Below are 17,779 nucleotides of genomic sequence, written 5' to 3' on the forward strand. Positions count from 1 at the left end.
TTCGTTCGTTCGTTTGTTCGTGTGCAAAATAACTCAAAAAGTAGTTAACGGATTGGGATGAAACTTGCAGGAAAGGTTGAGAATGACACGAGTAACAAACGATTAACTTTTGGTAGTGATCCGAAAATTTTGGGGGAATTTATGAAGGATTTTGAAATTTCGGCAGGTAGGGTCAATGAACTTGGGAGTTCAGGCTACGCGTATTTGAGGTTTGCATGCATGCATCTGAGGATTTATGACCCAACAAAGGCTTCTATATTGGGAAATCGGGCGATTTTTCAGTGGGTGATAATCACTTATCTCAGTGGAAGAGCAAGATCATTAGTGGAAAGTAACTGCTTGGCGGAGGTCTGCGCTCTCGGAGTGCTTTTCTAGTTTTGTATTGAAATGATGAAAAATGCAGAAATAAAAGTGAAAAAAAAAATCATTGATCTGGCATTGTCTAAATGGGATGAACTATGGGCAGATGAGATGAGATACTGCTTGACTTATCATTATGTGCAGCCCTAATACATTGATGAGGTATCGTGTACAAGTAAATGAACTTGTGATGAACACGGGAAGTGCTGCTCACCAAGACCCAAGTTGACCCCACTCCACCCGTTCTGCTTGGCTTGTGGCGTCTGGTGCCGCAGCAGCTTCACACATAGAGGGTACAGCTCCAGCTTACACGTCGTGCTCCCTGTGGACGATGTCTGGACAATCACCTGCCAAAAATTTGAAGAGCAATTACCTTGACAATGTATTAACCTGTTGAGGACAAGTCCCGAGTATACTCTGGCAAGAGTCTATGGAAAATGTATTCTGTAGCAAAATCAGCCCGTCCTCAACAGGTTACTGAGCTCGGGTCCATGAGGGACTACAGGGGCCCAAGTGGCACAACCTGCCAGATGCTAAGGATTTTTTTTTTACAAAATATGTAAAGCCTGTTGTCTTAAACATTGGCACAAGAACTTCATGTAGACAGAACAATATGAATGTAAGATTAATTAAATTACACAGAATGAAAGATAATTACAAACGATGAAATTGATTACAGAATGGCACACTTCAACAAATCATTCTTGAAACAGACCATATGATAAAGATGATCAAAATCTGTGCATACCAGATTTTTTTGTATTTGTTTCTTTCCTCACCAAAAAACTTGCTCTAGGCTTGTTCAACGGTGGAACATATAGTGTATGCAAACCAGGGCCCCATTTCATAAAAGGTTGATACGATGACAACTCTTGCTAGAATGACAATTGTCATGGTAACGACAAGAATCCAGCTTCCTGATTGGCTGTTGCTATTGGAAGTTGCCATTCCAGCAAGAGTTGCCATCCTAACATCTTTTATGAAACAGGACCCAGATGCCACACATTGTGCACTCATAAGGAGACGTGAAACAAAAAGCTAATTACTAAGTTCTCGGAAAAAAAAAAAATATCCATGAACAGAGTACACAAGTAAAACAGCCAATCACAGGCTCCAAGAAGTAAACTGCTGTGGAAAGTTCTACAAACGGTACTGTTAAAAAGGAGCCATCTGTATTGTAGATTAAAACATAAGGGTAATGGGCAGGCAAACTTACGTTCCTGGGCAGTGCAGGGCCGCCAGCGTACCACAGGGCCAGGGCTTTCCACACAGGGTCGGGGATGACCTCGTAGTCTTTGTTCTGTGAGATGGGCGGGTGTCGCCGTAACCTTCCTCCTTCATTGGTCAGAGTGGTCACCTGCTGTAGGGATCACAGGATCAGAATAATGTAATAATTCACTTTTTTAAAACCACAAATGATAGTTTCTTCTCTTTTTTTTTTTTTTGGGTGGGGGGAGGGGAGTATGAAGGGATATGGAAAAAAAGAAAATGAGGTCATGACCTAAACTTGGGTCATTGCAACGTAAATCACACTTTCTTAATCTTAAATATCAAATTGAGTCCTAGCATTGCATAATCTCCAATACTTTTGCACCAACATCATTAAATTGCACTATATTTCCACTTCACTCGACCGAAGAATAATGTGACAACTTGAATTCCATTTTGGGGAGCACAATGACAAGATTATACTCAATTATCTCATCAACATCTGCAGAAAAAAAAAAAGTAATGTCAGAGCCTGCCAGAGACATAAAACATGAACTTGAATGCTCTATCTGTACATCAGTTTAAATGTGGGCCAAGGTTTCCTATAAACTACCATTTGACTCACCAGCACAATATTTCTTTGATCTTATAAAGCACATCTCAATATGAACAATCAAAAAAAAAAAAATGTCCGATGGTTGGAATTTCAGTGACTGTTTAGTTTGGACCATTACACACATTAACTTATCATTAGAACATTATAAAAGAGACCGTACTTTTTTGTTATCAGCTGCTACTAGTGAAGTATTGTCTATCGGGCCTGGCTTGGATGGCGGTTGGTTGGTTGTCACAGCGACAGCATGCCCCGGCCTCTTGCGCGAGGGGCTGGCGCTGCTGAAGGAGGCGGCGTGGTGGAGGGGCTTGACGCTGCTGGCCGACCCGCCCAGGCTGGAGTACCGCGGCAGCGAGTGGGAGGAGCCAGGACCTGACGTCGTCATGGCGTTCTGATTGGACGACGGCGAGGACGGGGAGGAGCGCGTCTGCGTCTGGTGGCGGGCCAGGGCGTGGTCGCCCCACGCCTGGCCACCGGTGTGGTGGGGCGTGGCTGAATGGCTAGTGCTGTGGTTAGGGGAGAGGGCGGACAGACTTGTCTGTACCCCTGCATGTCTGGAGGTCTGCTGTGTACTGCTATATGGCTGGATGAGAAAGAGGAGAGAACAGTAACAGAAGAAATCCACAATGCATACACAATCAATTCTAGGTCTCTCATATCCAAGCATTTATTTTGTACGCAACCTACGACACGGTATTACAATTCCTAGAGCAGTTGTTACACATTTAAGTCCATTCACATCAACTCCTGACTATGGTTATTCCCCCAAAAAATGTTAGGTCTAACATGAATGAATAAATGCATGAATGACAGTTCAAATTTACACATACAAAAAATCACTAAACAAACAAATTTCGACTACCAAATATCTAAACTAACAATTCCCATCCACAATAAAAAAAAAAAGAAAAAAGAAAAGACCTTCACTGCTGGTAATCTTTTGCACAGAGATTTTTCAACAAATTCATAGTTTTCAAACACATTTTTTGTCCAAACAAACATAATCACATGGAAACTGAAAATTCACCCTTTCTATAGGATCCTCTGAAAATGCACCATGTTGTGATCAGAAACACGAGACCAGGGCTCTCACACTTAACTCACCCTGTAGCTGACGTAGTCGTTCCAGATGCTCCACCAGTGGGCGGAGATCAGGTACCACGTCTGGGCGGGGCGGAGACCTCTCCTCTTCTCCCGGTCCACCCAGCCCATGATGACTTCCTTCTCCTCCGTGGTGGTCTGTGGTCTCAACCCAAGGATGATGTGACACACCTACATGTAGGGGATACCACATGAGTCAAATTAACCCCTTGAAGACTAGTCCCATGTACAAGTATGCTCAGGGAGGTGTCTCTGGGAAACACCTGTTATCGGCAAAATCAGCTTGTCCTCTATGGGTTAATACTTTAACACTGATCTCTCATCTTTTTGCTTGCTAATGATTGAATTCTATTTTTCAATTGATATTTTGATTTAATTGCACACACACAGAAAAAGAGAGAGCAAGATTTTACTGGCAATCCCTTTATTCCTTGGAAATGAATACATCCACATTTGCAAAGATCTCACAATGAATTACACAGTAGGGCCTTTTGTAATATTTTATACATTTGCAGTGCGCCAATCTGTCAAACCATCAATGAGGCATAAGTTGAAGGTGAAGTCTTTGCCTCGGAAGGGATATGCCCAAGGAAGGTATTAGTTCCAGTGTAAAGTTTGACTTTCACAGGAAATGCAGTCTTTCTATGAATTCAACACAGGAGCAATCTGAATAGTCCAGAAAATATAAACTACCCATAAAATTCATACACCATTGACACTGATGTACAAGGAATCACATACAGTATAACAAATGTGATGTTTTCTGGGTGATGGGGACTTTAAAGTGTTTGGTTTTACTTTCAAAATGAGTTTTTTTGTTTACAATGTTCTGTAGTCCTGGACACTGAGAGATGACTGTTGGTGAACGTACCTGAAATAGAAGCTTATTGAAGTCATCCGGCAAGCTGTTCTTGACGGCCCACACCTGGAACTCTTCCGCTGTAATGCCCCTCTCCTTGTCTCCCGCGTGATTGGACAATATGTCCGCTGCTATGGCGATGGGATTCAAGTTCTCGACTGCCTTGAAATCCTGGCAAGGGCAAAATCAGGGCAAAAATTATGCCACTGCAGTCAGACAAAATGCATAGCAGCACATCGATAACATCATTCTAAAATTCTTTCTTCCTCTGTGGAAGTGATACCATAGCAACACATGAATCTACATGTGTATTTCTCCCTTCAGGGTACATTTCATAAGCTAGTATTTACAGGGCGTCAGTCGTCAATAGTATGTATTTATACGCACCATTTTTTTCACTTGTCACACCAAATAGGACATGGAGTTTGCATCTGTGCAAAGTTTGCAGGGGAACAACAGATAATTTACTGTCAGTTTGTGACTGCCCAAACCTTGCTCAGGTGGATCTTGACTGAACATTGTATGTACAGTACATCTCAATCACATATAATTGTGCTAGGCTCATAATCTCCATAATGCAGCACACACAGAGCCAAAGAATCAGGCTTGTCTGGAGTTAACAGTTGACAGAGCACACGCCTCAGTGCACAAATATACTGACTGGCAATTCTATTTTAGCAGGTCTGCCCTAATAGTGGTTTTGGAATGTACCACGGTGGACAGTGAATGAAATTTGATTCAATTGAAGAACCACAATAACCGACGACCGACTCCCTTTAACTTGAGGTATGAAATTTGGCAATGAAAATGCCAAAAAGTTCAAACGCAAAATTCAATGTTTACAAGCAAAAAAAAAATCAGTCAATCTTTCATGGACTTGTGCAGAAGCAAAACAAATACTATCAGCATCTAGCACCCAATTCATATCAAGACAAAAATATTAATTCATTGTATGTACAAATTTCTTCAGAGAGAGAGAAAAAAATAATACAACAATGCAATATTTTGAAATGAATGAGACGTGCTTGTTGATTTAGGTCATGCTTGCTGTTAGTTACACATCTTTCTTTAAAGTGTTTGAAATATTGAAAAAATTAAAGTGATTGATTAGAACAGTAAGATATTTCCACTGTTAACAAAAAGAGGCAATACCATCTTTTTTCCTCATAGAAATTAATAAAATCAGTGCACGCAGTAGATCACAAGTTTAAATTTTCAGTGATATCAATTTTTGGGTAATTTAGACTGCTCTCGAGGTGTATTTAGCGGGGAAAAGCAATGATACCAAAAAAGGTTTGACTTCCCAAAATTCCACTCTTTTCCATTAGTGGGTATAGTAAATTACTTGTGAGTACCACATCTATTATCATATTATCTACAACACCATTTTTTCATCTCCAAACAAAAATGAATACATGTATCAGTGAAGTACAACTTCAATATTTCAATCTTTCATAAATGTGTTTCTCATATGACACAGCCTTTAAAACAACAGATCTCAATCTCTCTTCCTCTTTCTCAGAACCAAAAGAAAAACAAGTGATGATTGATTCACATATGGACGAATTACATACCCTCCCTCCATTTTCATTAGCAATGCACAACTTTTGTGCATCCAGAAGCCTTCATTTTCACTTACATTAACACACCTCCAATGGCTCTGCCTTATTCTCTTATCAAGACATTACAAGTCATTTTTACCTGGTGCAGACCTATTGTGCAATGAATGTATTACTAAAGCCAAAAACAAAAGTTGACAAATTTACTACGAAGACTGCTGAGCATTTTTAGTTCACTCTCGCAATAGTCTTATGTCATTAAACCTTTTTTTCTGCCAATGTCAAATGATTTTGATTAAGAATTATGAATGCAGTGTTAGTGTCACAAAAGCAAAAATCCATTGGTGCATTACGAAGAGAATGTGACATTAGCTTATGTTAATTTTATAAATCCACAATCCACAAACAGAGAGTGCTCAAGATGGTCAGAATTTTGAAATCTAAGCATAAGCAGCCTCTAATTTAGACAGAATAAGCTCACAAGAAGTAGACTCAGAAAATGAAGTAGTGACAGAGTCTGACATTAAAGTCTCAACACTAAGAACAGGCGAGGAGGATTCTTTTGTGAAGGCAGGCAGCAAAGTGGCCAGAGCGGTGCTGGGAAGACTTGGCACAGAATGCACTCGGCAGGCTGGAGATGAGGCTAGTGGCAGCAGTTGTGCAGTTGGGAGAGAGGCCAAGTGACCACTAAACACCAGCAAGGCAGAAAAGATGCTCGCAGGCTGGAAGTGAGACTAGTAATGGAGGTGAGGATGGAGTTGTTAGAAGAGAGTAAAGATGGGTCTACCGTGTGCTACCAGTGAACCGAAGCAATTCCGGGTGACGACCAGGGATGAAAGTCCACACGAGCTCATGTCTGTTTTTTCTTTTTCTTTTTCAGCCCCCAGAAAGAGACCCACTCCCACTTTCTATCTTCTACTAAAATGGCCACGAACACGGAGTTCTGTGATATGTGTCATCATATTCTTTACGATCAAGCACAAGGCTAAACTACCCTCTGATATTTGAATTTGAGGTGACAAGAAAAAAAAAAAACAATTCATTAATTTCTGAACACATGGATCTTACTGAATAAATTTGCAAGTCTGCTGAACGACTCATTTCTGGTCCCCCCCCCAAAAAAAAAAAAAAATAAAAATAATAATAATAGTGCCCACATCCATTGCGCCAAACATCTTTCGTTGAGAGGTAAAATACAGAATGATACGCAAAATTTCGGGAACTTAACATGCAAAGGACTAATAGGTAAACTCTCCAAATTCTTGTCATTCATTAGGTCCTGGCACGTTCAGAAAAAAAAAAAAAAATGGGATATTACTTGTATATGCAAATTCAAATAGTTAACCGTTGAAAATGAATGTTTCACAAAACGGTTTATCAACAAAATTGTCCATACAAATAAAAATCAATAAATCATCCAAAAAAGAGGGGGGGGGGGGCAATTAAAGGGGTGAATATGTTGATGAAATGAATGTTAGAATAAACAATGAAAGGGGGAGAGACAGTCCCTTTCTATCTAGAAAGGATGAAATATCAGAAGAGGTCATAAATGACATGACATTGTGACATGACAGGATTTGGAAAACAAAGAAAAAGTGACCTGAATAAAGCTATTATCAATTAATACAAACTTTTGACCAGGAAATTCTTTTGCGCATAGGCTGAATTAAACCTCAAGAGACTGGATTGCACAGACTAGGACTTTGGGAAAATAAAATGAATAGTGTAATACATTGTCTTTGGATCTCTACCCCATCCTTTAAAGGGGAACTTCAGACCAGTCAAAAGTTAGTCTAAAAAACAAGGAGTAAAATTTTACAAGCACAACAGTGAAAATTTGATCAAAATTGATTTTTTTTTTTTTCATGAAAACAGTTCTTGAACAGTTTATATGAATATGTAAAGAATGAGTTGATGATGTCATTGGCTCACAACTTACCATATAGTTTGTACAAAGAATGTTGAAATTTTCTCTTTTTTTTTTTTTTTTGTTGTTTCAAATGTAATTAAGCCGCAGTCTCAAACCATAAATATATCCACCTGACCATTATTTTGAAATTATTCAACCAGGAGTAACATAATATTTTACACTGTCATGGCAGAAAATTTTGATTTCTGTCATTATTTTGTCCACAATCAATGGAAAATTGTGAGGTGATAACATCATAAGCTCAATCATTATCAGCTGTTCGAGAACTGTTTTTAAAAAAAAAAAAAAAAAATTTAAATTTCATGACTTCCTTAATTTTAAAACAATTTTTTATCCAAATTTTCACATTGGCTGTGACTGTAACATTTTACTCTCTCTCCTCAGACTGACTTGCAACTGGCCTGGAATTCCCCTTTAATTAAAGAAACTATAGTCACAGAAACTTTACAGTAAAACTACTGCTCATGACCATCAGGTGTTAGAGATGATTGTAACTTGATATTCTCTGTGTGATTCTTCCTGAAATGGGGATAATGCAGGTATGATACTGAATGGTTGTAGATGAAGAGGAAATTTTGTTGCTGGGTAATTTTTTATTTATTTATTCATTCTTTCTTTCTTTCTTTTTTCTCTTTTTTTTTTTTTTTTTGGGGGGGGGCATTATCAAAGGGTGTGTGTATTAGTACAATAAAGTGCTGATAACCATAGACCTGACAAACACTAGAATGGTCACTTTTTACAACACAAGTCCCTCTTCTACACACGCAGTGACACAGGTTTCAGACTACGTACTTTGTTTGGAAAGGGATGTTGAAGAACACGAGAGACACACAAAATTATTTTAGTAGAAACAAAGTCTACATATACCATTATTAGCTTCAAAACAAGCAACAAGTTGAATATTATGTCATTTTTCTAATGAGTTAATTTCAGCGATACACCAGTATATATTCTGCTGGCATGGTTTGATAGAGGAGCTTTTTTTTTTTCTTTTTTTTTTTTTAGGGGGGGTCCTTGTGTGTGTGTGTATGTGTGTGTGTGTGTGTGTTTTAGAGGGGCTAAAGAAGACAGATTTTGCTAATGTCTAAGAGTGGGAGCGGGTCCTTTCTGGCCAGTCACACGCGGGAATCAAACAACTCACAATCTCCATGCCCACCCTGGATTCTCGCCGAACGTTGAGCAGCGCCCGGCACATCGTCTCCAGCTCCTCAAGGGACAGCATGTTGTCCCGATCCTTGTCGAAGATCTTGAAGTAGACTGCGGACAGACGACAAAAAAAGACAACAGAGAACATTTAAAAGACAACATAGAACATTCCTGTGACTAAAGGATGACAAAGAAACAGAAGAGACAGTAAAGAAAAAAAAAAACAAGTCTGCCATACAGAACCATACGCTTGTTCAACATTAACATGTTTCAATCGAGATTTGAAAAAGTTAGGATCGGAACTACAACTTCTTTTCCCCAATATGGATAATTATTGCTACATTATTAACTACGGTAATCTGATGTGTTGTAATCTGATGTGTTGTAATACATTTTATTGTCAAAATAGGAGAAGAACAAAAAAACAGGCAAAAATTTGTGAAGGACAACAAAATTCTCCCTGGTCCACTCACATTTCACAGTTCAACATATCATAAACTGATCAAAGCGATATGCCAAAATACCACAAAGATAGGTCCAAAACCATAAAATGAACTGTGAGCCTTGTGCCAAGGCAACTCACACTTCTGCCTTTCAGCGAGTGGCCCTCGGCAACAGGCAGACAGTCCACAAGCCATCTCCTTCAGGTCCACATGGTTATCCTTGTTCTCGTCGAATGCATTGAAAACACCTACAAGAGAAAGGGTGGGGAGATGGCGAGAAAAAGAGAGTAATGTGAATAATAGGCACACTAACTCTACTTCTGTTACATGTACCTCCACTTCAATACAACACCTAAATAGAATGTAGCTATCTGATTGGTTGATTGCCAATCATGTGACATTTAGTTAAAAGTTGCATCGCATGCTGTGGCTGTCAGCCATGCAATTTTGTTAGAGCAAAAATGGATAGCGCATGGCTGACGTCACCCATTTCCATTGACTCCTGTGTTAAACTCACGATTGACTCGGAAGTTTTTGTTCTATCACACGGCTCTGATTTCACAATAAACCCAACATTTGCCGCGAGCACTCAAAAATTACAAGCGCTCTTACAAGCGTGTACTTTTGTCACTCATTTTGTAAACAACTTGCACAAGTGATCGGCTTCGCGTACGTTCATATGTACGTACACGCACGGTGACTGTGACTGTGTGTCTACTCATTCGTCTTTCACAGAAAATGGTTGCCATTTCTGGGCTAAATTCAAGAATCTGTGTGGACCACATCTGTTGACCGTCGAGGTGTTGTATTATAAAACAAATAGTGTATGGTCTTTACTAATGCAATTGAGCAAGATTTCGCACTCGGTGAAAGATGAGGTGCACTATTCAACTGGGCTTCGCCTGGTTACTAAAATAAAGCGCCTCTATCTTTCACATCGAGCGAAATCTTGTACCATCGCACTCGTGACCATCACTATTTGTATACTACTTCTACTAACTACTACTACAACTACTACTACTACTACTACTACTACTACTACTACTACTACTACTACTACTACTACTACTACTACTACTACTACTACTACTACTTCTTCTACTACTTCTACTACTACTACTACTACTACTACTACTACTACTACTACTACTACTACTTTACTTTTGATCTCAATGTTGGTGACAACCATGATAAACACAGAGTATAAAAGTGAAAATACACCCTACACTGTACGTTTGGGTTGATTTGACTGAAGACAGTAGAATCAAACTAAAAGGACAGTGAAATGACAAAAAAAAAATAAACAAAAGAGATGTGGGACTACTTAATTTCACTGGTTTCCTCAGCCACAGTTTACCTATATGAATTAGATAAAGTGATGATGATATAGGTTTTCATGTGCTATTTATCCCATCTTCTTATGCACAAACACTCACCACACTTACTTTCACATTCATGAGTCAACAATTATATCCTATCTTGCATACCATCAAAAAAACATTTCTAATGTTTTCATGTGCAACACAATGAACGTTTCGACGCAATCACACCTTGCTAACAGAGAATTTTCGGTTTACATTTAACCAGGTTTTTGCAGAAATAAAGTGGAGGAAAAATTATTAAAATAAGGCTCGATAATGAAAATACGACAGTGACGATAATGTCTATGATCATTCCTTTTATTGTTTTTAATGACCTTATGACAGCAGGGAGTTCAAAGAGGAATATCTTTTATCACTCCTAGACTTGGGAATAAAAACTAAATAACTGAGCAAGTAATAGGCAAACAGTACTTTTAATGTATGCATCACCTAAATTTACAATAAGTAGGCCAGCCAGCTAACATGTCATACTGGAAGACGGGGAAACTTGCAGCAAAGAAAATAAGAATGAGTTTGATGTACTACAGGAACTTGCAAGCATCCCACACCAACACAAAAGAGATTATATGTCAAAGTCAAATTTTAAGGCAGCAGCATCCTGTAGGAAATGCCCCAACAGAACAAGAAAAAAGCACATCAATCATACAGATTTCCCCTCTTCTTGAATTCCACAAGAGGTGTCTGACGCATCCATAAAACTGTCAAAGACACGAATCTGCAGAAGCGCCCTGCCTGCGTACATACACGCATGCCCAAGCAACGCAATAACTGGGGTAACATTTCTCCCCGAAACCACAAGGAGGAAATGTCAACAGAGAGGGCGTCATGCATCTATCCAGAGGCGGAGCCAGACAATAAGAAAAGATGAAAGAAAGAAAAAAAAATCAGAGGATTACTCATTAATATCTGATGCTTGAGCATGATACACACATGTATGGAAAATGCCAGTATGTGCAAAACCCTTCATCTGGTATTGTACATTATGCGCCATGCGGGCGTACCACAGTCCTGCAGTAGCTTGGATACTGACTGTCAACACCCACCAGAAATGTCAACAAAGAGGGAGATGTTAACGTTATACAGAGAAAAATGGATCTGGGGATTGGGCTGGCATTCGCAGGAAATTGAATGATGATGCGCTTGCACAGAAAATTTCCACATGGACCTACATGTACAGAAAAATTTCCACATGGACCTACATGCATTTATCAAGGCTATGACACATGAGGCAAAGTACAAGTATGGCATGCTACAAACCCATTTGCTTGCTTGCCCTGGGCAACAGATCCTTACTATTGGGCAAGTGAAATGACCAAAGACTTGCCTATTCGAAGAAGGGGGTTTTCCCTTGTGTGCCCACTTGGGTAAGAAGAAAGTTCTTTTTTTTTCTTTTTTTTTTAAATGTCCTATGGTGGCTCGCTGTGTTTTTGTTGCCAATGCCAATTTAAAAAAAAAAAAAAAAATCACAGGAAACTATCCGTAAGACCACAGGAATTCCATGAACTCTTGGAATTGCTGGTTGATGCAGGAAAGATCACTTCTTGACTGCATATACATGTACTGTACCTAAAACAGAACCAACTACATCTCTATTTGATCATTCATTGTATTAGTGTTCACGAACGAAATATAAAAACAAGCAGATATAGCTGCGAATCACCAGACTAAATATAGAAATGACATCCTCTAGTAATGGGTTTGGGGGGGGGGGCAAATCAGTCCCCGCTCAAAGGACAAGAGAGTGCAGATCTTATCTCAGTCTGCTGAAGTACTCATGAGCGATGATCTTTGAACTCTGCTCCGACCCCAAGAAGCCCATACCCAAGGCTAACATCAGTAAGGCATGCAGGTAAACTTCGATCCCCTCCACTGCAATAATGGAGCTAATTTGAAATGCTCTCTCATATCATATTTTGTTATCAAATTGATCTCATAATCTTTTTTAATGGATGTTCCTTTTTAGATAGTGGGTAGGTGATCGACTGTTACTATATAAAGACGATCAGTCAAATTTACATACATAGACAACCATGAAGGCTAACTCCACAGTGTTGTTAACTCTCATCAGATTCTCAATGGCTGTGCTAATAATTCAGAACCTGTATAATCTACTTAACAAAATACTAATCACAAACACATCATAACACATCCGGTTGTACAGCTTTACATGAACAAATACTCTCTCAAGCTCACGCACAAACACACACACTCCCTCTCTTTCTCCTCTGTATATAATATACATACTACAATATTTACATTACATATGTACATGAATCTTACACATACTTCTTGATTGATATTGATAAGTCAACTGACAAGGGTAGAAAGAGATACCATGAATGAGAAATGCCTTACCAAATCATTTTCTTTTTAATGACATTAACATTTTGAAAGTACCAGTAAAATGCAATTATTAAAGCAATGGAAGAATACCACAAAAACCATAATTATGCCGGAAAAGCAAAATACAAAAAAAAAAAGAAAACCTCTTCCTAGTCTGCTGCATGTTTCAATTGTAGCCAAGAAAACCATAACAACCACAATTATGTCGAAGAGGCAGTTTAAGAAAGAGAGAGAGAGGGAGAGAGAGCTGAGAGTTTGCTGCACATTTTAACACATGTACATCATCGGTAAAGTTTCTGTGGTTCACGCTGGGTGAAGATTTTGCCTTGGCAAAGACAGCTGGCATCACATTTCCCACAGGGTTTAGTCTGTTGATGTAGTCAAAGACAACAGAATATCGGCGGAATAAACTGCCTCGGCAGTGCGACAATGAAAAATCAAATGCATTTCAATGTTGTTGTTTTTTTCTATCTTTTGTTTTTATTCCTTCCATACGCCTTAAAAATCGTCTCAATGGTAGGGAAAGGGATGTTGGATCCTTCCACGAGTGCAATATGTTTCAACAGTGCTGGATGCGAGTGAGCATGCATGTATCAAGTGTGGCAGAGTGTGCACACTTTATGCTAATATCTCAACATTTCCTCATCAGCCACTGATAGCTACCATCATACAAAGTTCATCCAGCTGCCATGGTGTGCAGAGAGCTCACCCAGTAAGAACCGTTCCCATGGGAACCCTACATTAATATGTGAAACAAATTCATTACTTCATGACAAATTCTCAGTATGCTATTTTTCGGAACGTAGTCGGGACTGTTCATTCTACTCAACAGAGTCACATAATTGGGCACATACATAATTAAGATTACCAACATCCACAGAGTGATTAAAGGGATGGAATATTATTGGTTGACATGAGGATTCAGCTTTTAACTTTTTGCAAGATACTTAGAAACCACTTTATGAAATTGCAAAAACATAAAATTCAAAAGGAGTTCAAAGTTCATTACACTTTCGATGAAAATCGGATTTGAAAATGGCCGATTATAAAAAAGAAAAGTAAAACAAAGCGATCCCTATAAAAGGTGGGTCCCACCTTCTCTTAGGATCACTTCAAAAATGTTTTGAATATCTCAGTCATTTCAAAACCAATTTTCATCAAATAATCAAAAATGTGCTCTTTCATATTTCATATAAGAGGTTTCTCATTATCATAAAAAATCATTATCAAACAACGTTGGAAACCTGCAGGCTCATCTGAACAGAAAGTGTACCATCCCTTTATACTAAGCTCTGAACTCATTAAAGGACTAGTATGAAGAAAATAATTTAGGAAAAACCATTAAACAAAATATGATAGGGAATATGTTTGACTGCTGAGTGTTTTGGTTGTTGTTTCTTTCTCTCTATCTCCTGGGTGATATAATACCTGTTCACATGTTGTCATGAATGTTAATGGGAAGAAAATTTGTCAGTGGTTTAGTCTTGTTCCCAACTATTGGTTTTTGTGTGGGGTGATTTGCAATGGGTCAATACTGCTCAGCACTTTTTAAGCAGGAGCCCCAATGACACAGGAGTATCATCATTTCTCCTGGCCCTTTATCACCTATCACGCAAGGAATACTCACATAGCATACAATGTGGTCACGTGAGAAGGTGTTCAAATGACAATGTACTTTTTAAACCTACACGAAGGAAATGATAAATACAAAATTGGTATACATGTACAAGCTTCATAGAAGAGTTACCTTTAACTTTCACTCTTACTTTTTCATGCAGCAGCATCAACATGAAATGACAAAAATCCGCTTTCACTGAAAATATCAAATAACTTGTCCCGAGTAAAGCAGAATTTTGAATATAATACTTTGCATAAAAGCATGGTTTTCTCAAAACTGCATATCAGTATTGGAAACATACAACTGATTGTCTTTCAGCAAAAGATTTTTCTGCATGATTTATCATAACAAAGGGGGGGGAAAAAGCAAGGAAAAAACAACAAATTTGCTTTCACGGTGGTAATTTGGAATTGCATTTCATTAAAGCAAAATGTTAAAGACCGACTGAAGACTGTTTGTGCTGTTAAAGCTACTGGTTTCGACATCTTCAGTTTCATGTGGTTGAATGAATTATGCCCTCGAATTTTTTTCTATAATCTACATTTTCCGCTCATGCAAACAATTAGCTTACATAACATTTCTTGAGGGCAGTACAACATAAAATGAAAGCTTGCGTGATTTGTAATAAATGAAATGGTTAGTTCCACATATTTACAAGCAATCTTTTATTGACAAGCTTTGAAGTCTTTGGTTTCTCCGATACAGTGATTGAAAGGCTTGAGTTCCTATAATCCATACACACATCCTTTCACCCCCCCCCCCCCCATCTTTGCAAATGAGGTTGGTGTATAAAAGTCACAACAAAAGCATTACATGATCCAACAAAAGCTTTGCAAATTAGCATATTTCCAGATGGTTCCCAAATCCCTCACAAAGCATGAAAAGCTCCTTTTCAGCTTTCATTTTCGTGTAGTAAAATGATTGAAGGTCTTGAATTTTTTCTTCTATTTTTTTTGTTATCTACAAATTCTAGCAGTCACAACACTACAGTGACCTTTGTGTCATGTCCCTTTTCAGATCATTACAATATGAAATCAAAGCTTTGCCTTGGGTGTGTACCACATCCACGCGCAGTCAAAACAGCTCCCATTTTCCTGTTGCACAATGGCTTAGAGTCACTACTTTCTGCACTCCACACTTTCCATCTTTTACTTTATACACAGCAGATACCTTTCGATCACACTATCGCTGCCATTAATGCACCCATAGTAGCAACCACATAATACTTGACATTCAGAGCAGTCGCAGGAAGTGTACCCTAAGGAATGTACATGTATTCAAAGAAAACACAAAATATGGCAAAACTACTTTGGAAGATGTCGGGGGCAGACTATTATCAGCATTCTAAACTGATAGACGAAAGTAAATTCAGTGACTCTGTGTTATTGAAATAGAGGACATTTTCTCAGTGTGGAAATTCTCTCACGACATGAAACTAGTGCAAAAATAAAACCACACGAAATGATTTCCTTGCTACATGAAATACTACTTTACAATTTTATTTTGCTTTCATTCATCACCTCTAGGATCTCTCCAATTAAGTTTCTGGAGCAGGAATTCACTAACGTTCATCAGTTCTTGCTAGGTAGGACAAGCCTCGTGAATTTCGAGGCAATCTTTTGTGAATAAAGCTTAAACACAAACATTACAGAAATCTTGTAACACCATGACAGTAATGTGAACACAAGCACATGCAAGGTACAAACATATCCCCCAAAATTCACACGGACACATACGCAACATTAACACACAGACACACGCACAAGGCTACCACACCCTCTCTTACAAGTACACTTGTACGTTCACTGACCTTCAACCAGTTCTGCTGGCATGGGAGGGGAGATGAGGGGTGTGAAGGTATCCAGGTCTAGCCTCCCGGACTTGGACTGGGCCTGCAGCACCCAGTACTTCTTCTCCAGCTCAATGATGTCTGCCTCTTCCACTGATGAGGCATCAAGGGCGGGGCAGCAGCGGCAGTGGTGGTGGAGGATAATGAAAGGATGAAGCAAACAAAATCAAAAAGAGAGAGAAGTACATTTTAGAAACAAGAACTGAGATGCACGTATCCAAGACTTAGGCTTATATTGCTGTAAACTGATAAGCTTTGAACTACAAACAACAAATTATTCTCCTGGGAAACTTTCAGAATACGTTAGTATATTATATTTTGTATCATATGAAACTTACATATTACTTTGCAAAATTTTGTTCACAAAATAAGTGCAGAAAGCAATGATGTAATGAATGGAAAATCACATAATTAGCATCATAAAACATTATCATCATTACAACTTGAGACAATGTGTCTAGTGATATTTAAAGCACTGTAGGGCTCAGATAATTCAATCTAGACATCAGCCATTACAAAATACACAGAATGATACTCAAATAGCCTCACTTTATCATAACAAAGCTAGACAATGTATCCAGAATAGTTTTATGATCACTTATAAACATGCATTCATCTGTAGCCAAACCAAAATCAAAGCTCATGTTTGAAACCAGCGTCGAAGCCTCCAAAGCTATTCTGTCACGCATGATCTGTCCATCACTTTATAAACATGTAAGACTACTGCGACAGTTGAGCTTATGTTGATATTCACTGTAACTTTAGCATGGTGCCACTGCAGTTTGCCAATTAATGGGAACAATGAACATAAGTGGAATGTACGGCCTATGGATAAAAGATCAGATAAATACAAGCAATAAGGCAATACGAAATCTAACCAATGTGTGACAGCACCTGACTGCATCACATTAATTCATTAAATGAAAAAACAAGCATTTATATTGGGTACCTTTCTGGTCGGTTTCCCTCTGTTCGCATTTACATTGATTCATTGATACAAGTACAGGCTTGTGGCATGATTACATTTTACATTAAAAAAAAAAATAATGATAATGGGGGAAAAAATCAACATCCACAGTGCCAATTCAAACAAAAGTTATACTGTCATTGTAGTGTCCAAATTCAACGCCACAGGTCCATATATTGACTTCAAGAGCAGCACACATCAATATTGACATGTCATTGATTTTGGAGGAATTTTTGTGATCTTTCGTACAACAGGCAGGCATTCATTCTGAATTTACCCTTGTTAAAAACATAGGTCTTCAAAATTGCACCAACCAAGAGTTGTTGCCATCATCATCAAAATGTTAATGCAAAAGTACAGCAAATCACCGTAGTCTATTTTTGGGAGCACATAGAGAGTA

The 17,779-nt window shown here is 38.6% G+C and overlaps 2 protein-coding genes across 2 annotated transcripts in view; both read right to left on the reverse strand.

Annotated features, from left to right (window-relative positions):
• The window catches only part of LOC140227555 (large ribosomal subunit protein eL6-like), a 211,089-nt gene that overhangs the window by 148,940 nt on the left and 44,370 nt on the right, over positions 1 to 17,779 (reverse strand). The gene's annotated exons all lie outside the window — the stretch shown is intronic.
• The window catches only part of LOC140226867 (ubiquitin carboxyl-terminal hydrolase 32-like), a 77,403-nt gene that overhangs the window by 20,203 nt on the left and 39,421 nt on the right, over positions 1 to 17,779 (reverse strand). The window contains exons 6-13 of the mRNA XM_072307297.1: positions 16,374 to 16,505; positions 9,361 to 9,468; positions 8,773 to 8,888; positions 4,155 to 4,313; positions 3,287 to 3,454; positions 2,346 to 2,765; positions 1,577 to 1,720; positions 575 to 707 (exon numbers count right to left, since the gene is read on the reverse strand). Coding sequence (XP_072163398.1) covers positions 575 to 707; positions 1,577 to 1,720; positions 2,346 to 2,765; positions 3,287 to 3,454; positions 4,155 to 4,313; positions 8,773 to 8,888; positions 9,361 to 9,468; positions 16,374 to 16,505 — 1,380 coding nt within the window. The remainder of the gene's footprint in view (positions 1 to 574; positions 708 to 1,576; positions 1,721 to 2,345; positions 2,766 to 3,286; positions 3,455 to 4,154; positions 4,314 to 8,772; positions 8,889 to 9,360; positions 9,469 to 16,373; positions 16,506 to 17,779) is intronic.

The sequence above is a fragment of the Diadema setosum genome, chromosome 4 (assembly GCF_964275005.1).
Source record: "Diadema setosum chromosome 4, eeDiaSeto1, whole genome shotgun sequence".
Taxonomy (NCBI): Eukaryota; Metazoa; Echinodermata; class Echinoidea; order Diadematoida; family Diadematidae; genus Diadema; species Diadema setosum.